We start from the raw sequence: 16,110 nt of genomic DNA, 5'->3' as shown, positions 1-16,110 counted from the left end.
TCCGTTCAACAAAACACCGTCGAAAACCAGAGAAGTAATCAACTTTGAAATGGAGTTTAGAGTTTAAAAAAATCCTCATTGTATTGTGTTTAGGTATTATTGATTTGAGGCTTCCGTCGTGACATTTTGTCAAATCAACAATACACTGATGTGCAATCACATCAACCTGGGAATTTCAAGCGAGAACAAAAGCGAGAGCGTGTCATCAGACAATAGCGAGATTTACCTCCTGAGACCGGTGTAAGGGCAAATTAAATAATTTGGTATAGCGATGATGTCAACAGAGGATTAATTGACATTGTTTTTTTTAAAAAGGGTCATTTGACATTTTGGACCCAATTTTTGGGTCATCCGTACAAATTTTCTCTAAAGATAACAAGTGAAACATTTAAGGTAAAAAGCACTCAGGTGTCCTTTGTTTCAAGGTTTTAAACATGTTTGCCAATAAATTAATAATTTTTTTCCTTGCAACTTGCAATTTAAAATATTGAAAACAATTAATACTTTATGGATGTAATTCAAGGCAGCAAACAATCACATCAAAATGAGCCAATCAAATGAAGCTAAATCCTTTTTCTTTTTCTTATATATATCTATATATATTGTTCCACTTTTCATCAATACAAAGTACAGCACAAAACTCAGTATGCAACAAAAGATTAAAAGGGAAAAAGACTTGGAAACAATGACGGAGGGAACAGAGTGCAATCTAGCTAGGCCACACTATAGGTATTATTATCTGGTGAAAGCTCGATGTTAAGACTAGGAATAAAGAGCTGAGCAGCATATCTATGAAGAAACTGAGAGATATCAAGATCTGAAAAGAATTAAAATGTAAATTTGATCATAGATCAGCAAATAAATTGTAGTTTTTGGAGTCTACTGCTATGAGCCTTAAAGCTGCAACCGCTGCTGCTAAAGACATACAGCTAAAGAAACAAACATTAAACCAATGCCAAAGCTTCTGTAGAGAACTGAGTTTGGTCTTCTTTGCCACAAGGTACATATGGTTTGCAAGTATAAATGTAAGTGGGAATGTGCTGACTGCTCCTGTAAGGCTCATGAAGTCTCCAAGGAAAGGTAACATAGCTGAGACCAGTGTGGTTATGGCCAGGTACCCTCCTCTCACACCTATTCTGAATGACAAATTTTTTACATTCAGTGCACTTCCTGTGATCCCGTACCTTGTGTCCAAATACTCGTACATTGGGCTGGCAAATATCTGAATGCAAAATACAAAGACCATCAAGTTAAAACGGATTGAGAACCTCGTATACTCGATCAAGAAAAAAGAGGCACAGTATAGTTAGAAGAGAAGATTGATGAGAATTACATGCAGAGCGATGACTGTTTGAAGGAAAGCGGATATATTTGCTATTGCCTTCACCCAAATTGGACCATTTACGCTGTTGAGTAAATAAGTTGAGGTGGAAGATCCATATGCCCAGTATCCGATAAAAGTAACGGCATACATGGGCAAGACTCCAACGGTGAACTGGAAGTAGAGAGCCTTTAGCATGTTCTTGACTACAGGCTGCCTCACCGTTGCCTGTGAGCAATGAAGGTTTGAAGAAGATAAGTTCGGAAGCATGTATATCTTAAGTTTAAACATAGATGGTATATAAGTGATGAAAAGATGTGAAAGGAAACAATAAAGGCTGCTCGGGAGCTTTGCCCTTTGCCTACTACTTAGGTGGTGAAAATTTTATAGTTTATACATATAGAACTTAATGGAGAACTGGATAAGAATTTCAAAACCTTGGATTTTGTTGGATTTATTTTAATTCAGCTAGGATTCTATTGAATCAACAGTTGAATCGTGTTTATGAGCTTAAAATCTGGTAACAATCTTATCCCGGGAGCAAAAGAAGGGTGTAATGTAATTTAGAAAACAAGGGATCAAGTAAGTTCTTGCCATACCTGAATCTCTGGAAGCATTCCAGTATTGAAGGCAAAAACCAAATTAGCAGCTGCTCCTATCGTCGTAAAAATTTTGCTAGTTGACGATCCTGGAATACTATAATCTGCAGATGTGTTGACTCCTGATATAGCAGAAACCGAAAAAGAATTTCATTGAGTTTCATTGTCTTGCGCTAGATAACAAAAACCAATGTGGAGAAAGCACAAAGAACAATGATGTGAGGAAGAGATATTAACGTGAGATAACTGAACTATAGGTGGGAAAAAAAAATTTCCAGAGATTTTATAAAACTGAAGCTTCTCTCATGGAAATAAAATTTCTTCTAGCTCAAATCATATTATGCGTTCAAGAAAAAATTTTAATTTCAATTTCTTAGGTTTGAAATGAATGTATTGAACTCTAGTTGCAACAAGTCAATTGCAAAGATTGACAGAACTAGACAATGGAAAGTGAAACTTACCATCCTTAAGAGACAGTACAAATGCAACAATGATGTATATCAAACTGAAAACAGTTGAGAATCCCAGCCAAATTCTTAGAGCTGATAAATGGGGTATTGATATTGCAAACAAGGCACAAACAACGCCAGCAATGGCTATAAAATAGGGAAGCTTCATAACGTGCTCATCACTGAAGAGGACATAAACAGCCTGCAGAACAGACAAGTAATCTCATGAGTCATATAATATAGAATTCTATATTGAACAAAATATTAGTTCCACTTTCATAGTCTCCAATAAGAGGACATGGTATACAAACAAAATAAATTGAAAACTAAACTTGGATTCTGATAAAAGTGATCTGTTTAGGTTGTTAATCAGAACAATTGACCTTTTCTTTTCGTGTTTTACATTCTTTCTTTAATTATACTTGTCAGAAAAGTGGTACCGAAAGAGCAATACTTAGTGCATCCCAAGATGCACCCATCTCTTTATGTATCTCTCTCTTATCACACACATTAAAAAAAATGAACTTAAATTATTTATTAAAAAAGTAATAGGAATTTTCCATGTGGCAATGTATGAGAGGACAATTTGGTGGGATGCACAAAGATAAGTGCTGCCAGGAATGCACCTGAGTATTTTCCATATTGAAATAAAGTTCCATTACTCTGCCCAAACTTTTCTCTAGATATTAACTTCCTTTTCCTTTCCTCATCAGTTAATTAATGGTACTATAGTAGACATTTTGGTACAGTTCAATATATGACTGGGAAAAGATAGACCATCTTTGATCCATATTAAACAAGGGGAGGGGAAGGGAAGTAAGTTTATCTCAATAAAACCAAAATGATTGATCTTCTTAATCTACTTTCCCTAAAGTCCTGGCCTATTAAAGTACCTAGATTATCGACATTTTCTTATACATATTTAATACTGTTATCAGACTAGATTTTAATAGGTCAAAAGTAAGACTTTTCCATGGGAAACAAAAGAAATATTAAGTTCGATATTGGGGATGAGAAGACCGCAGATGGCAACAAAAGGAAGATTAGTGTGTTTCAAAAGTATACGCATAGATGTAATATTCTCGACTCTTGTGCAGTCAAATTAAGAGAGTCATAAAAAATGGAGCAAGGAAGGATCATAGTCAAACCAAGATACCTACCCCAATACACTAGACTATTGTTCATATTTTCAAGTTATTTGACTTTTCCACTACTAAGAAATAGCAATTTCATTAGTTTGAAAGCAAGATCAGTATAGTTCTATTAATCTGACCTTCAAGGCTTGACCAGCTAAGATGATGTATCCTACGTTAATCATAAAAAGATTGACATATTGTAATCCCCATGTAAGAGAATAAGCTTTCCTACCTGCAAGAAGAAAGCCATCAGGAAGGAATAAAGAAAAAGGAGCCAAAACAATCATTCCATTACTTTACTATCTTCTCATACCGTATACAAAGCCTGCTAAATCTCTGTATCTGATATGCCTCTTCCCACCAAATTCATGGAGCTTGGCAATAAGAGTATTTGCATATAATGAAATGGCTGTGGCTGCAATTAAACCAACAACTCCAGCTATCCAACCAAGAGGAACCATTATGGTACCTGAGTATCCCAGTACATAAGCACTGTTGATACCAGTGGTAAGGACAAAACCTACTTGAAACCATGAATCTGAGCGTTGAAAAAGAACACAAGAAGTTAGCTGATAGATGGTATTTAGAGAACAAACCCCAATATCAGGATAAAGTTGAAGGGAAAATTCCACTGAAATCTAAATACCCAAAAGCAGACAAATAAGAAATGAAGATGAACTTGGTTTATTTACTAGGGTTTGAAGAGGAAAGAAGACAAATCATATCCCAACATTTGGCGATTGGTCATTGAAATCCTTCGATTTCACAAAAGTAAAAGCGAAAAAGGGCATTCTAAAGCAATCTAAAGCAACCCATGATTCCCATAAAGACGCCATCGAAGCAAATTGCAGAAAGAGAGAGACCCACAGCAGAAAAGCAAAAAGGGAAGACAAAAAACGAAGAAAGACGAACCACTGCTAATCTGATGAGCAGTTTCCGGTACGGCAACCTCCATTCTTTCCACATCAACATCGTTGATTGGTGCCATAACTGGGTGTTGTTCCACTGTCCGGCGTACAGCTAGGAGCGACTCGCTCTCTGCCTCCCGCTGTTCGAATATGCAATTCAAATCCAGGAGGGCGAACTTCTCGTCGCTCTGCTGCACCTTCTTTGTTCCCAAAGGGCCCAAAAGAAGCAAAATTCCCGTATTTAAGATTCACCCATTTGTGGAAAATCTATATTTAACACATCTCTGCTGGAAAAAAAGCGAGCGAGAGAGAGCGCGCTTACAAATATCTCAGTCCCTGTTCGCTTCCCCTGTTCTTTTTTTTTTCTTCTCACAATTCACATAGCAACTTGGAGCTGGCGGGTATATGAAAGGGCCGTAAGTTCTTTACGCAACCCAAGAAGAAGAACGAAGAAGAATCTCTGTATGGACTAAAATTTCTCCGATGGAAATGCGAATCGAAGGGTAATGGGTCAATTTAACATATTCCTCAAACAGAGCTATTTCCTTTTTTTTTCTTTTTGTTTTCCCATTGAAAATAGATGTTCTCTTTCTTTATTTCTACACCTTACAATTTTCTTTATAATATTTAATGATGGGCATTTTATGTTTAAATTACTCAAATCTTCTTTGAAAATTTTTAGATACTTTCGAGCAAATGGTGAATCAAAGATCTATAAAATATTTGAAAAGAAAAATAATCATAACGTATTCTTTTTCCTATTTTGTATTATATTTTAATGTTTGTGCAGTGTACGTGGGCCACTTAAAAAAAGATCTTATCATCTTTTTACTTGAAGAAAAATTCAATCACTAACCTCCTTTGCTAACGTTACGTTTTTGTGTTTTATTATTATTATTTTTTTCTAAGAGTTGGTTGTACAAATAGAAATCGGGCCCAAATGATAAAAGAGGTAGCAAACATATTAGGGATAAGTCACAAAATTAGTGTTAGATATCATTAATAATAGCTGTTAGTTATACCAATATTAGTGACTAAAAACCCACGCATAGTCTGCAATTTTGCACTTCTTCTTTTGGTTTTCTCAAATTAAAAGCTATCACTGATAGTAGCTACCAATGATAGCTTTCAATTTGAGAAATATTAATACAATCTTCAAATAGTAACACTTGAAATATTAGCTTCTAATTGCTATAAGTTATCAGTGACTATCATTGATACACTTTTATCAATTGAAATCAAATTTGAAATATTAATATTTAAGGTTATTAGTGACTATCAAATAAACTTTTATAAGTAGTTATCAGTTTTGAAAAGAAATTATCAACTTTCAAAACTTAATATTTAAAGCTATAAGTGATAGAAGTCTACCAATGGGAGGTCTATAGATAACTATCGTTGATAGCTTCTATCGCCGATAGAAGTCATATCACTAATATCATTGATATCATTCATTTAATTGATATATATCTAAGTTATATCGTTGATAACGTTTATTAATGATAACTTCTATCAATGGCTATCAATGATAGAATTTCATCAAATGAAATTTACTTTTATATCATTGATATCGTCAATTTATGGATATCACCTAAGTTCTGTCATTCCTTTTTACCATCAAATAATATGCTATGATAACTTCTAGGCATCTCACTTACACTTTAGTTAGAAATTCAACTTTATTAATTAAATTCACTAAGTTGGCTATTAATGATAGACTTCTATAAGTGAAGCATCCCGCTTACATTTTAGTTAGAGATTCAACTTCATTAATTAAACTCACTAAATTAGCTATCAATGATAGAAAATATTAGTGGCTATTGTAGACTTTCCTTAGTGACTATCAATTTTAAAATATTAATACTCAAAGCTATCAATGGCTACTATGGAAAAACTTTTATCATAATTATCAATAATAAACTTTTATCATTAATAGATTTTTACACTGATATCTACCTAAGTCTGATACCATTGATATATGAATATGATTGATATCCATCTGAGTTCTATCACTAATATTAGTGATAATTGTGATACACAAATATTACAATATCTACCTAAGTTATATCTCTAATTCACGTAGTTTGTCAGTGATAAAAAACCCTATCATCGATAGAGTAAGTCTATTACTAATATCACTGGCTATCAGTGATAGAACTTTATTACGGTTAAATTTCATACTTTTAAAGTTTTACAAAAGAAAAAAGGGTCGGCTTGTAATGTTCCCATTTCCCGTTTCGTTTCTAAAAAATATCTCAATTTTCATAAATTGAGAAAAATAGTTCTTTTAATTTCTTGGTTCAAAACCTAATTTTATCGATTCTTTTTTAATTAATTAAATTTTAATTAAAAAGTTAAAGTAAGCAAGAAAAAAACAATGAAAAAAATTGAAGATAGAAAATTAAAATTAACAACGAAAAAAGAAAGAAAAAAAAAAGTAAAAAGTAAAAGTAAGCTATGAAAAAAAAATAAAAGTGAAGCCAAATGAAAAAAACGGAGAACACAAGAAATAGGGGGGGAAAAGAGAAAAAATGGAGAACACGGGGAAAGGAGGAGAAAAAAAAAATAAACAAGAAAGAAAGGGAAGAGGGATAGATAAGGGCAAACTTGAAAATTAAACAAAAAAAATGAACAGCGGTTGGTTAACATTTGTCAAATATGCAATTATTTTTAAATGGTATTATATTGGTAGATTTTTTTTTCTACCTAATATAATTTTTTTTTAAAAATGGAGTCTATTTTCTCTTAATTTTTTTTTATCATGATTTGTGTCTTTCTTAAATATGAGAGTTTAATTTTGAGTTAAATTTCAAAAAATAAAAATATTTTTTTAAAAGTTGTTTCTTTTGTGCTTCGTTGAATAACCATTTTGTTTTTCATTTTTCATTTTTGAAAATTAAAAATATAAACACTCATTTTACTTCTAAATTTCATGCTTTGTTATCTATTTTTTATTAATATTTTCAAAAATCAAGCTAACTTTTAAAAATAAGAAAATAGTTTTTAAAAACTTGTTTTTGTTTTTAGAATTTGGCTAAAATTCAACTCTTGCACTTAAGAATGATGCAAATCATTGTAAGAAATTGAGAGAAAATAGGTTTAATTTTTAAAAACCAAAAACAAAAAATAAAATGATTAGCAAACAAGACTCATAACTTGTAGAAATACAAGTTATTGTAGCCTTTTACTTAGAATAATGAGAGTAGATATACAAGATATGTGTTGATTATACTAAGAATTCATGATAATACTATACTTATGTTAAAATATACTAAAAACCCCCACTAACCGCATATCATGAGTAAATTGCACCAAAATGTTTATTTTGCAATTGACCGCAAGATCTATTCGCATACGCTGATCTTCTACCTGATGAACAAATAATTGATCACATGCCTTAGGATCTTTGACCCTGTGCCAGCAGATCTTCTGCCGAAACCTTCAGAATATTGACTATGATAGCGGTGCTGACATCCTCACCTACCGTGTCAGAGATGACGATTAATCAGAGCGGGAATTCGAACAATTGCCAATGCATGATTCTATAAATAGAGCCTTGACACCCATAAAGGAAATGTTCAAGAGTTAAGATTTTGCCTGAGAGAAACCTTAACCCCGATACTTGCACCACAAGCAAAGAGAGAATAAAGAGTATTTTTTTTTAGAACTTCCATCTCCAAACGGCACCCCAATTCATCATCGGAGCTTCACTAGAGCAAGAGTCTGAGATGGCCTTCTCCACTTCACACTACCATCTCATCATCAGCAGTCTTGACATACATCTGTTGGAAGCAAGAAATTGCTGACAACTACTCTTTCCTTTACTTCTTTACTCTTGCTTATTGTTATATTGCATTGTGACTAAGAGAATATTCATTTTATAAACAACAACTCTATTTCTATCTACATTATCAATATGTCTATTTTCATCATCTTCTCTATCTTTACCTTCACTTTTTCATTTACCATGAGTTGCTAATCTTCACGGGGTAAGGGAGAATGTTAATGCTATGAACTAAGTTGAACCTTTAAAGGTTAACCCTATTTGCTTAGTGTATGACTATTTAATTGCTTGCCTATGATCACTCATTGAGTTAATCAGCTATAACTAACTACCCAAGAGGGTAAGTAGTTGTGGATCTCATTAAACAAAATAAGAAGTGTTTCTAGATATAGAAATAATCTTATGCTCAATGAAATCTCACTCACGCATCATAGAAATATGACAAGTGTAGCTAGCCACCGAGAGGTGTGCGATAAACTATTGTTGCATGGCAAGATTAGCCTTAAAAGTTAAACTTAGTGATTCGGCATTGATTTCCCCCAAACCCTACCTTCTCTATACATTTTACACACATTAAAGCTGTTGTCTATCTTAATTTTCTTAGAACGAAACTCGAAGTATTCCTTGCTTGTTTAGATACTTTTATCGCATAGATTTGTTTAATCGCACGATTTTTTGCTCTTCTATAATTATCTTAGTTCTTTTCGCATTCACATACGTTCCAAACATTCATAGTACAAATCTCTGAGTTCAACCTTGGCTCACATCAAGAAACTTATAGTTTGTTTATATTGGGGTTGATGTCGTCAATCTCGTAGGGTCCTATAGTTTGTAATTGTAATGTACAAACATCTTATTTATTTAATAAAATATATGATGTTTTACTTCAATTTTAGTTGCATTAACCACAAACCAATAAAGTAAGATCCAAGGTTATATTATAGCTTAAACATGTATGTAGAGACATACGGGTGAATTATGTTTAAGTGATAACCTAAATAGTCTGTAGTAGATGGATAAGGCTGGATACCTTATCCTTGTAACACTACGAGTATGTCCTGCTTTATAAATGTTACAATTATTGTAAAGTGCTACATATATTATGATTCTGATCATTCATGTGGAGATATGTGAGTGGGGATATTGTAAACAAAGAAATTTGTATAAGACTAGACCATGAAATGTTTAGTCTCATTATATAACGTCGTTCATAATAGAGATTTACATTTCAACCAGAATGTCCATAAGTAACATGACCTAAATCCTGAGTGAGTTGTGAACTCTTGCCTATGAAGATGATCTTTTGATTTGTATGGGTGAGAGTGCCAAATTGTCGATTCAATAAGCCTACCATTTTGGAGATTTGTCTGATTAGAGAGTTGGGAACACAACTACACAAGAAGGAATTCACTCATGCCCTAATGTCGGGGTAAGTAGATAAATTACTCCGTTAAGGGCTGATTTTGGAGCTTGAACAACTTTTTTAAATTCCAAAAACAAAAAACAATTTTTTTAAAGTTGTTTCTTTTAGGCTCCGTTGAATAACCATTTTGTTCTTGAAGCTACATCTTCTCCTTTCCTGAAAGGGGTTCGATCATAGTTGGATTTTGATTTATTGTTCATTAGAGGGATCATTGGTACTTAAGGAGTTAAATATAATTACAAGGAAAAAAAAACGGTAAATTTGGCCCAACTGTACTTACGCGAAATTTGTGAAGGGTCGTCGTACTGTTGACTGGTTATATCCTATGGACACAAAAATATATCTGTAGTGCAAAGAGTGCAGCTGTTGATCTTTAGTAGAGTGTTCGACAGTTAACAAATGATGAATAATTTAATTAAAGAGTTTAATTAATTATTCACGTACCGTTGGAGCTTCAAGCAACAGGTCCATAAGGTCCCCTTGGTAGCTCAACAGGAGTTAATGAGAATCAGTTTTTAGATTAATTTGAATTGTTTAAATTAATTATATATGATATAATTACTATAATGTATTTGATACATTATAATAAAAAGTTTATTTGAGAGGAAATAAATATATGAATGTGATTCAAATATTAATTATATGAATTTAATGTTAGGTTTTATGTCCTAAAACTCGTGGTTTGTAAACAATAAAACTTATTCTGAAAATTCAATAAGTTGTTATTGAATATATGTATTGCTTATTAGAAATCCAATAAACCTAAAAGACCTTCGACTATTACATATGTACTTGAACTTTATGTGGAGACATAAAAGTGGATCTGGTTCGAGTAAATAGTCAAAATGATCTATAGTATATGAATTAGGTTGGGTGCCTTATTCTAGTAACACTATTGGATGCGACCTAATCTGTAGTTGTTACAAAGAGTGGTAAAGTGCTACAAACGAAGTGATCCTAATTCGTACATGTTATGAGATGAGGAGTGGGGGCATCCTGTGCAAATAAGATTGTACAAGATCGGAACTACGAAATCAGTCAATCTTACTTTATAACGATGTTTACTATTTAAGATTGACTATTTCAAAGCGAAGACCTAGGTAACGTTGACCTTAATCCTGAGCTAACTACGAACTCCTGTTTATTCAAGATTATCCTTAGATTTGCATAGGTGAGGGTAGGCTCAACAGCGTCGGCTCAATAAACCTCAATTTCAGGGGTAAGACTGGGTAGATAGCTGGGGACATGAGTACAAGAAGGAATTCACTCCTACCCGCTTTTAGGGATAGTAGAGAGGTTGTTCCCTTAAGTGCTGACTCTAAGTCTTAAACAAGGGGCCCCCCCTCTCATTGGCCTGAGAGGGACTCGGTTTGTTGATTGGATCACAGATTAATTTTTCATTAGAGGATCAGTGGGACTTAAGAAGCAAGAGGTAATCTCAGGGGTAAAACAGACATTTGACCCAACTGTTATTACGAACAACCTGTGAAGGGTTAACTTACTAATCATGGTTATATCGAGTGGACATAATATATCTACAGAGAGGGAAGTTCAGCTATGGGTTTTAGTGGAGTAACCCATTAGTTAACGAATGAGGGTTAATTTGATGTAATGAGTTTAGTCAATTAATCTCAGATCGTTAGTGTCCATGATCTGTAAGTCCGTGAAGTCCCCCTACTAGCTCGTAAATGGATTAACTTTAGAGTAGCGTGATAAGTTAATTTGAAACGTTCAAATTAGAATTAAAGGAATTAGTAATTATATGAGGTATAATTACACGTTTAATTTTAAGAATTAAACAGAATTGAAGAATTAATATTTTTAAATATGATTTAAACATATGAAGGTGGTTTTGTGTAAAATTAATTTAATATTTGATATTAAATTAATCAGAATTATTTAGATTGTTTATATAATTATTTATTAATTTTATTAAGAAAATTAATTTATGAGATTAATTTTGTAAAATTAATAATATTTTCAAATTTAGAAATCAATTTGATTTTTGAAATCATTTTTTGTAAAAATTGAAAAGTTAGAAAAACACAAATGGAATTTTGGTTTTTTCTATTACACCTTCAAAGTAGCTTACACAAAACCCACTTCTTTAGGCTTCAATAACTCCAAGCATGAGTTGCATCTCATGCAGACATCTTCTTTGCATGATAGTCTCAATAAAATTCGTGTTGAGGAAGTGATTCTTCAAATGGGTTGTTGTTGTGAGTTCTTCTCTAAGTTCCCTTCATTCAAGTTTATTTTGAGTCCCACAATTCAATCTAAAGCTCTAAGAGAATAGTGGGGAAGATCTTGAGGTGGTCTACAACAAGATTTAGAGAAGTTTGCAGCTGAAAATTGAGCTTTGAAGAAGTTCTACAAAGGTATGACTTGAAACCCTCTTATTATAGCTTGAGCATGCTTTAGTTACTACCAAAATTAATGAATTAGAGTGCTTATTGATCTTTGTTACTTCCGCTGCTTGCTGATATACTCCAACATTTAATTCATATAATTAAATTTAATATAAATAGAATTTATATTAAAAGTCATTGGTAAGAGAGAATTGAAACTATAAGTTATATTGTATTTGATACAATATAGAAACTATAGGTTATATGTTATATTTGATATAACATATAGTCTAATATATAATATATGATCAATTAGTTATCATATATATTATATATTAAGTGATTTATTAAATAAATTACTTTTTTTCCCAATTTTTGGAGGCTCCCCCTCTTTCTCTTCATTACGTGATAATGGGTGGTTAGTTTTTTGTTTCTTCTTCCTCTATGTGAAGACACAGAAATTATCGTGAAGAAAAAAATACACTGTGAGATCCCTTCCTCCTCCTCTCTTCTACCCTTTCTAAAAATCTCTCTCATCCAAACTAACCAGGATCCACAACTCCAAGGTTCTCATATGAGAGAATACCGAGGTAGCCATTGTGATAGTGTCCATTGTTTGAGGGATTTCTATTGAAGATTAGTCTTCAAAGGTAAGGGTTTCAAACCTTAATTTATTCTTGTATTTTTGTTTTGTTTTTTTTTTTTTTTTTGCGTGTTGTAAATTCCTTTTTTTTAAATGCATAATTTATGTCCTTTTTTGTAAAATCTAAATGTTGTAAATTTTGAAAATTGGGACGATCTGCTTCCACTCAAGGATCTTTAATCAGGTTTCTTCGATTTATACTTGACGAACTATAAAAAAAACTTGTGACAAGCACATGATTAATTACTACTAGACACATAATAAGTTCACATACACACAAATGCAACAAAGACCTAGTTTTTAAAATTTAGCTTAGTGTTTAAAACATCGTTCAAGTGTAGATAAGAAAACAATAAACTTAGAGGTATAAATGTATTTATAGATTTAGTTTTCAAAAATTTAAAACCAAAAACGTCATCCAACGAGACTTTAATTGTATTATATGTTTATAACCATTAAATACATGAACGGCCAACTACTTTTTTTCATTCACATTTTATAGTTTAATTAAAAATAGTTTTGTCTTATCAATGTAGTCATGTACTTTAGTATGAAACGATTTCAATATTATACAACTACACTTTAGCAACAATTTAGTCATTTATGTTTTTTTGTCCCTATCATAAAACTAATATTTTTTATAAAAAAAAAATTATATAAAAAAAATCTTAACAAGTTGAGAAGTACATTTTTCTTTTTCTAAATAATTTGATCTATGTATTTTTTATATACAAATTTGATCTTAGGTAGCTTATAAATTTATGTAGGTAAAAAAAACTCCCAAAGTTATAAAAAGAATTTATACAGTAAAGACTAAATTATTTTAAATTTAAAACTTTGAAAATTAAGTTATTATAGACTAATTAATTGTTACTTTCCATAAAAGTATTGTTAATGCCAATTTTGGATTGGAGAAAATGCATTTGATTTTCATGTGATAGCAACAGTTAATTTATAATTTGAGGAAGAGATGACTTGCAAAACAAAGGGAAAAAAACTCTGATGCCAAAGTCAAAGATGAGAAGTTTTAGTTCTAGCTTAAAATCTAGCTCTCATATCAAGTTATCTCATATGAATATAATGATATATTTATAGGAATAATGAAATAAAGTTTTACCTTTTCGTCTTGAATCTTAATCCTAATAAGTTAGGTTTAGATATGATAAGATAATTGATTAATTTACACTTGGACTTATTTGAATTAAGTCTACGTTATTTTGTATTTATCTTCACTTATCTTTTCGTGTGATTTTTGGCATATTTCGTTAAGTCCAAATTCATCGACAACAAATACAAAAACTAAAGTTGTTATTGTTGGAAAAAAAAAACCTTCCACTTTTATCATAGGAATAAGCAAAAATAACAGAGAAATAAAAAAAATAAATAAAACTAAAAACACAATAATTTACGTGGAAAACTTTCAACCCGGAGAAAAACCACGACCCACCAGAAATAAATCTATTATGTAAAAAATTGTTACAATCACATAGAACAATGATCTCTTTAAAAACTTTTGACTACTCACACATTTTTTCCAATGATCTCCAACTAGAGAATACAAAAGAAATTTAATTAGAGTTAAAACACTAGATTTAAAGTATTTCTAATTGGAATGACTTGAAATTAGAGGCATAACTCTTTTTATAGGCTTGGAGTCTATCCCTATTTTTTAATTTAACCGATGTGGAGTAATTTGCTCTTCTAATATTTTGTCAAAACTCAATTGTTACTTTGGTAAAAATATTGGAGGAGAAGCATAGCTCAGCAAAAATTGGTAGCTCATCCTTCAAACTAACAACTTGTACAATTTTCAAAAAAGCATGTCAAATGAAAATAAAAAAGACGCTATATTCTAGACTTTTGCTTTATAATATACGATTCGACTCATGTGAAAAATAAAAAAAATAAAAAAAATATTCGATAATGCCCGTTTTTCTTTTCTTCGGCTTATTATTATTATTATTATTATTATTATTATTATTATTTTGATCCATTTTAATGGCAGGCAAAAATGTCAAAGGGCCAAGTGTTCTCACTTGGGACGACTTCCCACTTAATTTGGACCATTCTTTGAATTTCCTTTCCTAAGATTTTATTCTATACGAATCTTATTCGATTTCTCACTTTATCCGCATCATTTTTCGAATTTCTTTTGCCAATAATATTGTATTTGCATTTGAGCATTTAGATTAATTTGTTTCTTTTATTGGTTAATTTTTTTACCTATTTAATTAAAACTTGGTAGGAAACAAACCACTCTATTAGCAATCATAACAATAGCAGTTAAAAACGGGCAACAATCAAATCAGTATCATTGAAAACGATCAACTTGAACTCAATTCCTTTTTTAGATTTACCCTTAGAGATGAAGTTTTTTTGTACGGATGACCTTCTCTCAAACGCGCTATTGAAATTTAACTTCCCCACTAATGTATATTATCTAACCTTTCGTTGACATCATAGGCACTTTTCCGCATTAAAGGGCCCATTGCATTTGGACTAAAATTTCCAGTCCAACGATGGATTGTCCCTAGCTCGATAACATTTCCAATCGTGAACTTCAATCTTTAACGGTTGTTGTCATGAACTGTCACTCGCAATAGGGAGGATCACGCAAGTCTGACGCATTTAATGAGTCCCTGGTTCGATTTCAATAATGTAGCTCGATGGCTAAATATGTTCACCAATGAAGCACCTTTCGATCACGATATGGATATTCCACTTAGTCCGATGAAACTTGCAAAGCCCTAACTTGAATTCAAAAAGTCAATGCAACATGAGAAATTGAGCCCTATACATTCAAAGAACAATTTGGAACCTCTCACCTTCATGTCATGATAGGGATGCTTAATCTAGCCCGACTAGATCTGCAAATCCCTATCCCGATTTTAAGTAGAAGTGTGGTTTTAAAATGTTTTGAGAAGGTCGATTCAACATTTTCTGTCATTGTAGTTGACGGTGTAATGTTGAAGGGTAAATATAAAGGACTTTTTTGTCGTTATAGTTGATGGCGCAACGTTTAAGGGTAAATATAAATGGTAAATATAAAGGATGGAGAACATTCCCCATCTTCTCACTATCCTATTATATAAATATGATATTTAAATTTTAAATTGTATTATTTAATGGTCAATGTAATGAATATGTTAGAATTGAACATTTAAAATTAGTTTATATATAAGGATAATTTGATAGATAATTATTTCTTTCTACTATAAAATTATATTTAAAAAAAGGTAACTATTTAATTAAACTCTTCAATAGTAGTTTTTAATTAATCGAATTTTTTTTAAACAAAAATCAAGACGAAGAAAAATTTCCAATGAGAAACCTGATCTCAACGAAGTTTTCTAAAAAGATCTATACCTTGATCCCTGTAAAATTAAATAAATTATTTTATGAAAAAGGAAAATGGAATGGCGTGTGGGAACGGATTCGATATGCATTGAAACATAAGTCAATATGCTTTTCACCAACCAATCGAAACATCAAGTCAGGT

The 16,110-nt window shown here is 31.8% G+C and overlaps 1 protein-coding gene across 1 annotated transcript; it reads right to left on the bottom strand.

Moving 5' to 3' along the window:
* Positions 1 to 558: 558 nt before the first annotated feature.
* Positions 559 to 5,155, bottom strand: LOC120081913 (proline transporter 1-like). Its single transcript, XM_039037093.2, has 8 exons — positions 4,736 to 5,155; positions 4,418 to 4,613; positions 3,819 to 4,043; positions 3,643 to 3,737; positions 2,382 to 2,571; positions 1,921 to 2,042; positions 1,334 to 1,549; positions 559 to 1,222 (listed from the first exon to the last, which is right to left on the bottom strand). Exons 2-8 carry the CDS (start codon positions 4,491 to 4,493, stop codon positions 845 to 847), a joined length of 1,302 nt encoding a protein of 433 aa, XP_038893021.2. The 5' UTR covers positions 4,494 to 4,613; positions 4,736 to 5,155; the 3' UTR covers positions 559 to 844.
* Between the last annotated feature and the right edge of the window lie 10,955 nt (positions 5,156 to 16,110).

This window comes from Benincasa hispida, chromosome 7 (assembly GCF_027475165.1).
Source record: "Benincasa hispida cultivar pf3 chromosome 7, pf3_genome.v1.1, whole genome shotgun sequence".
In the NCBI taxonomy this organism is placed as follows: domain Eukaryota; kingdom Viridiplantae; phylum Streptophyta; class Magnoliopsida; order Cucurbitales; family Cucurbitaceae; genus Benincasa; species Benincasa hispida.
This window is presented reverse-complemented; position numbering and strand designations above follow the sequence as displayed.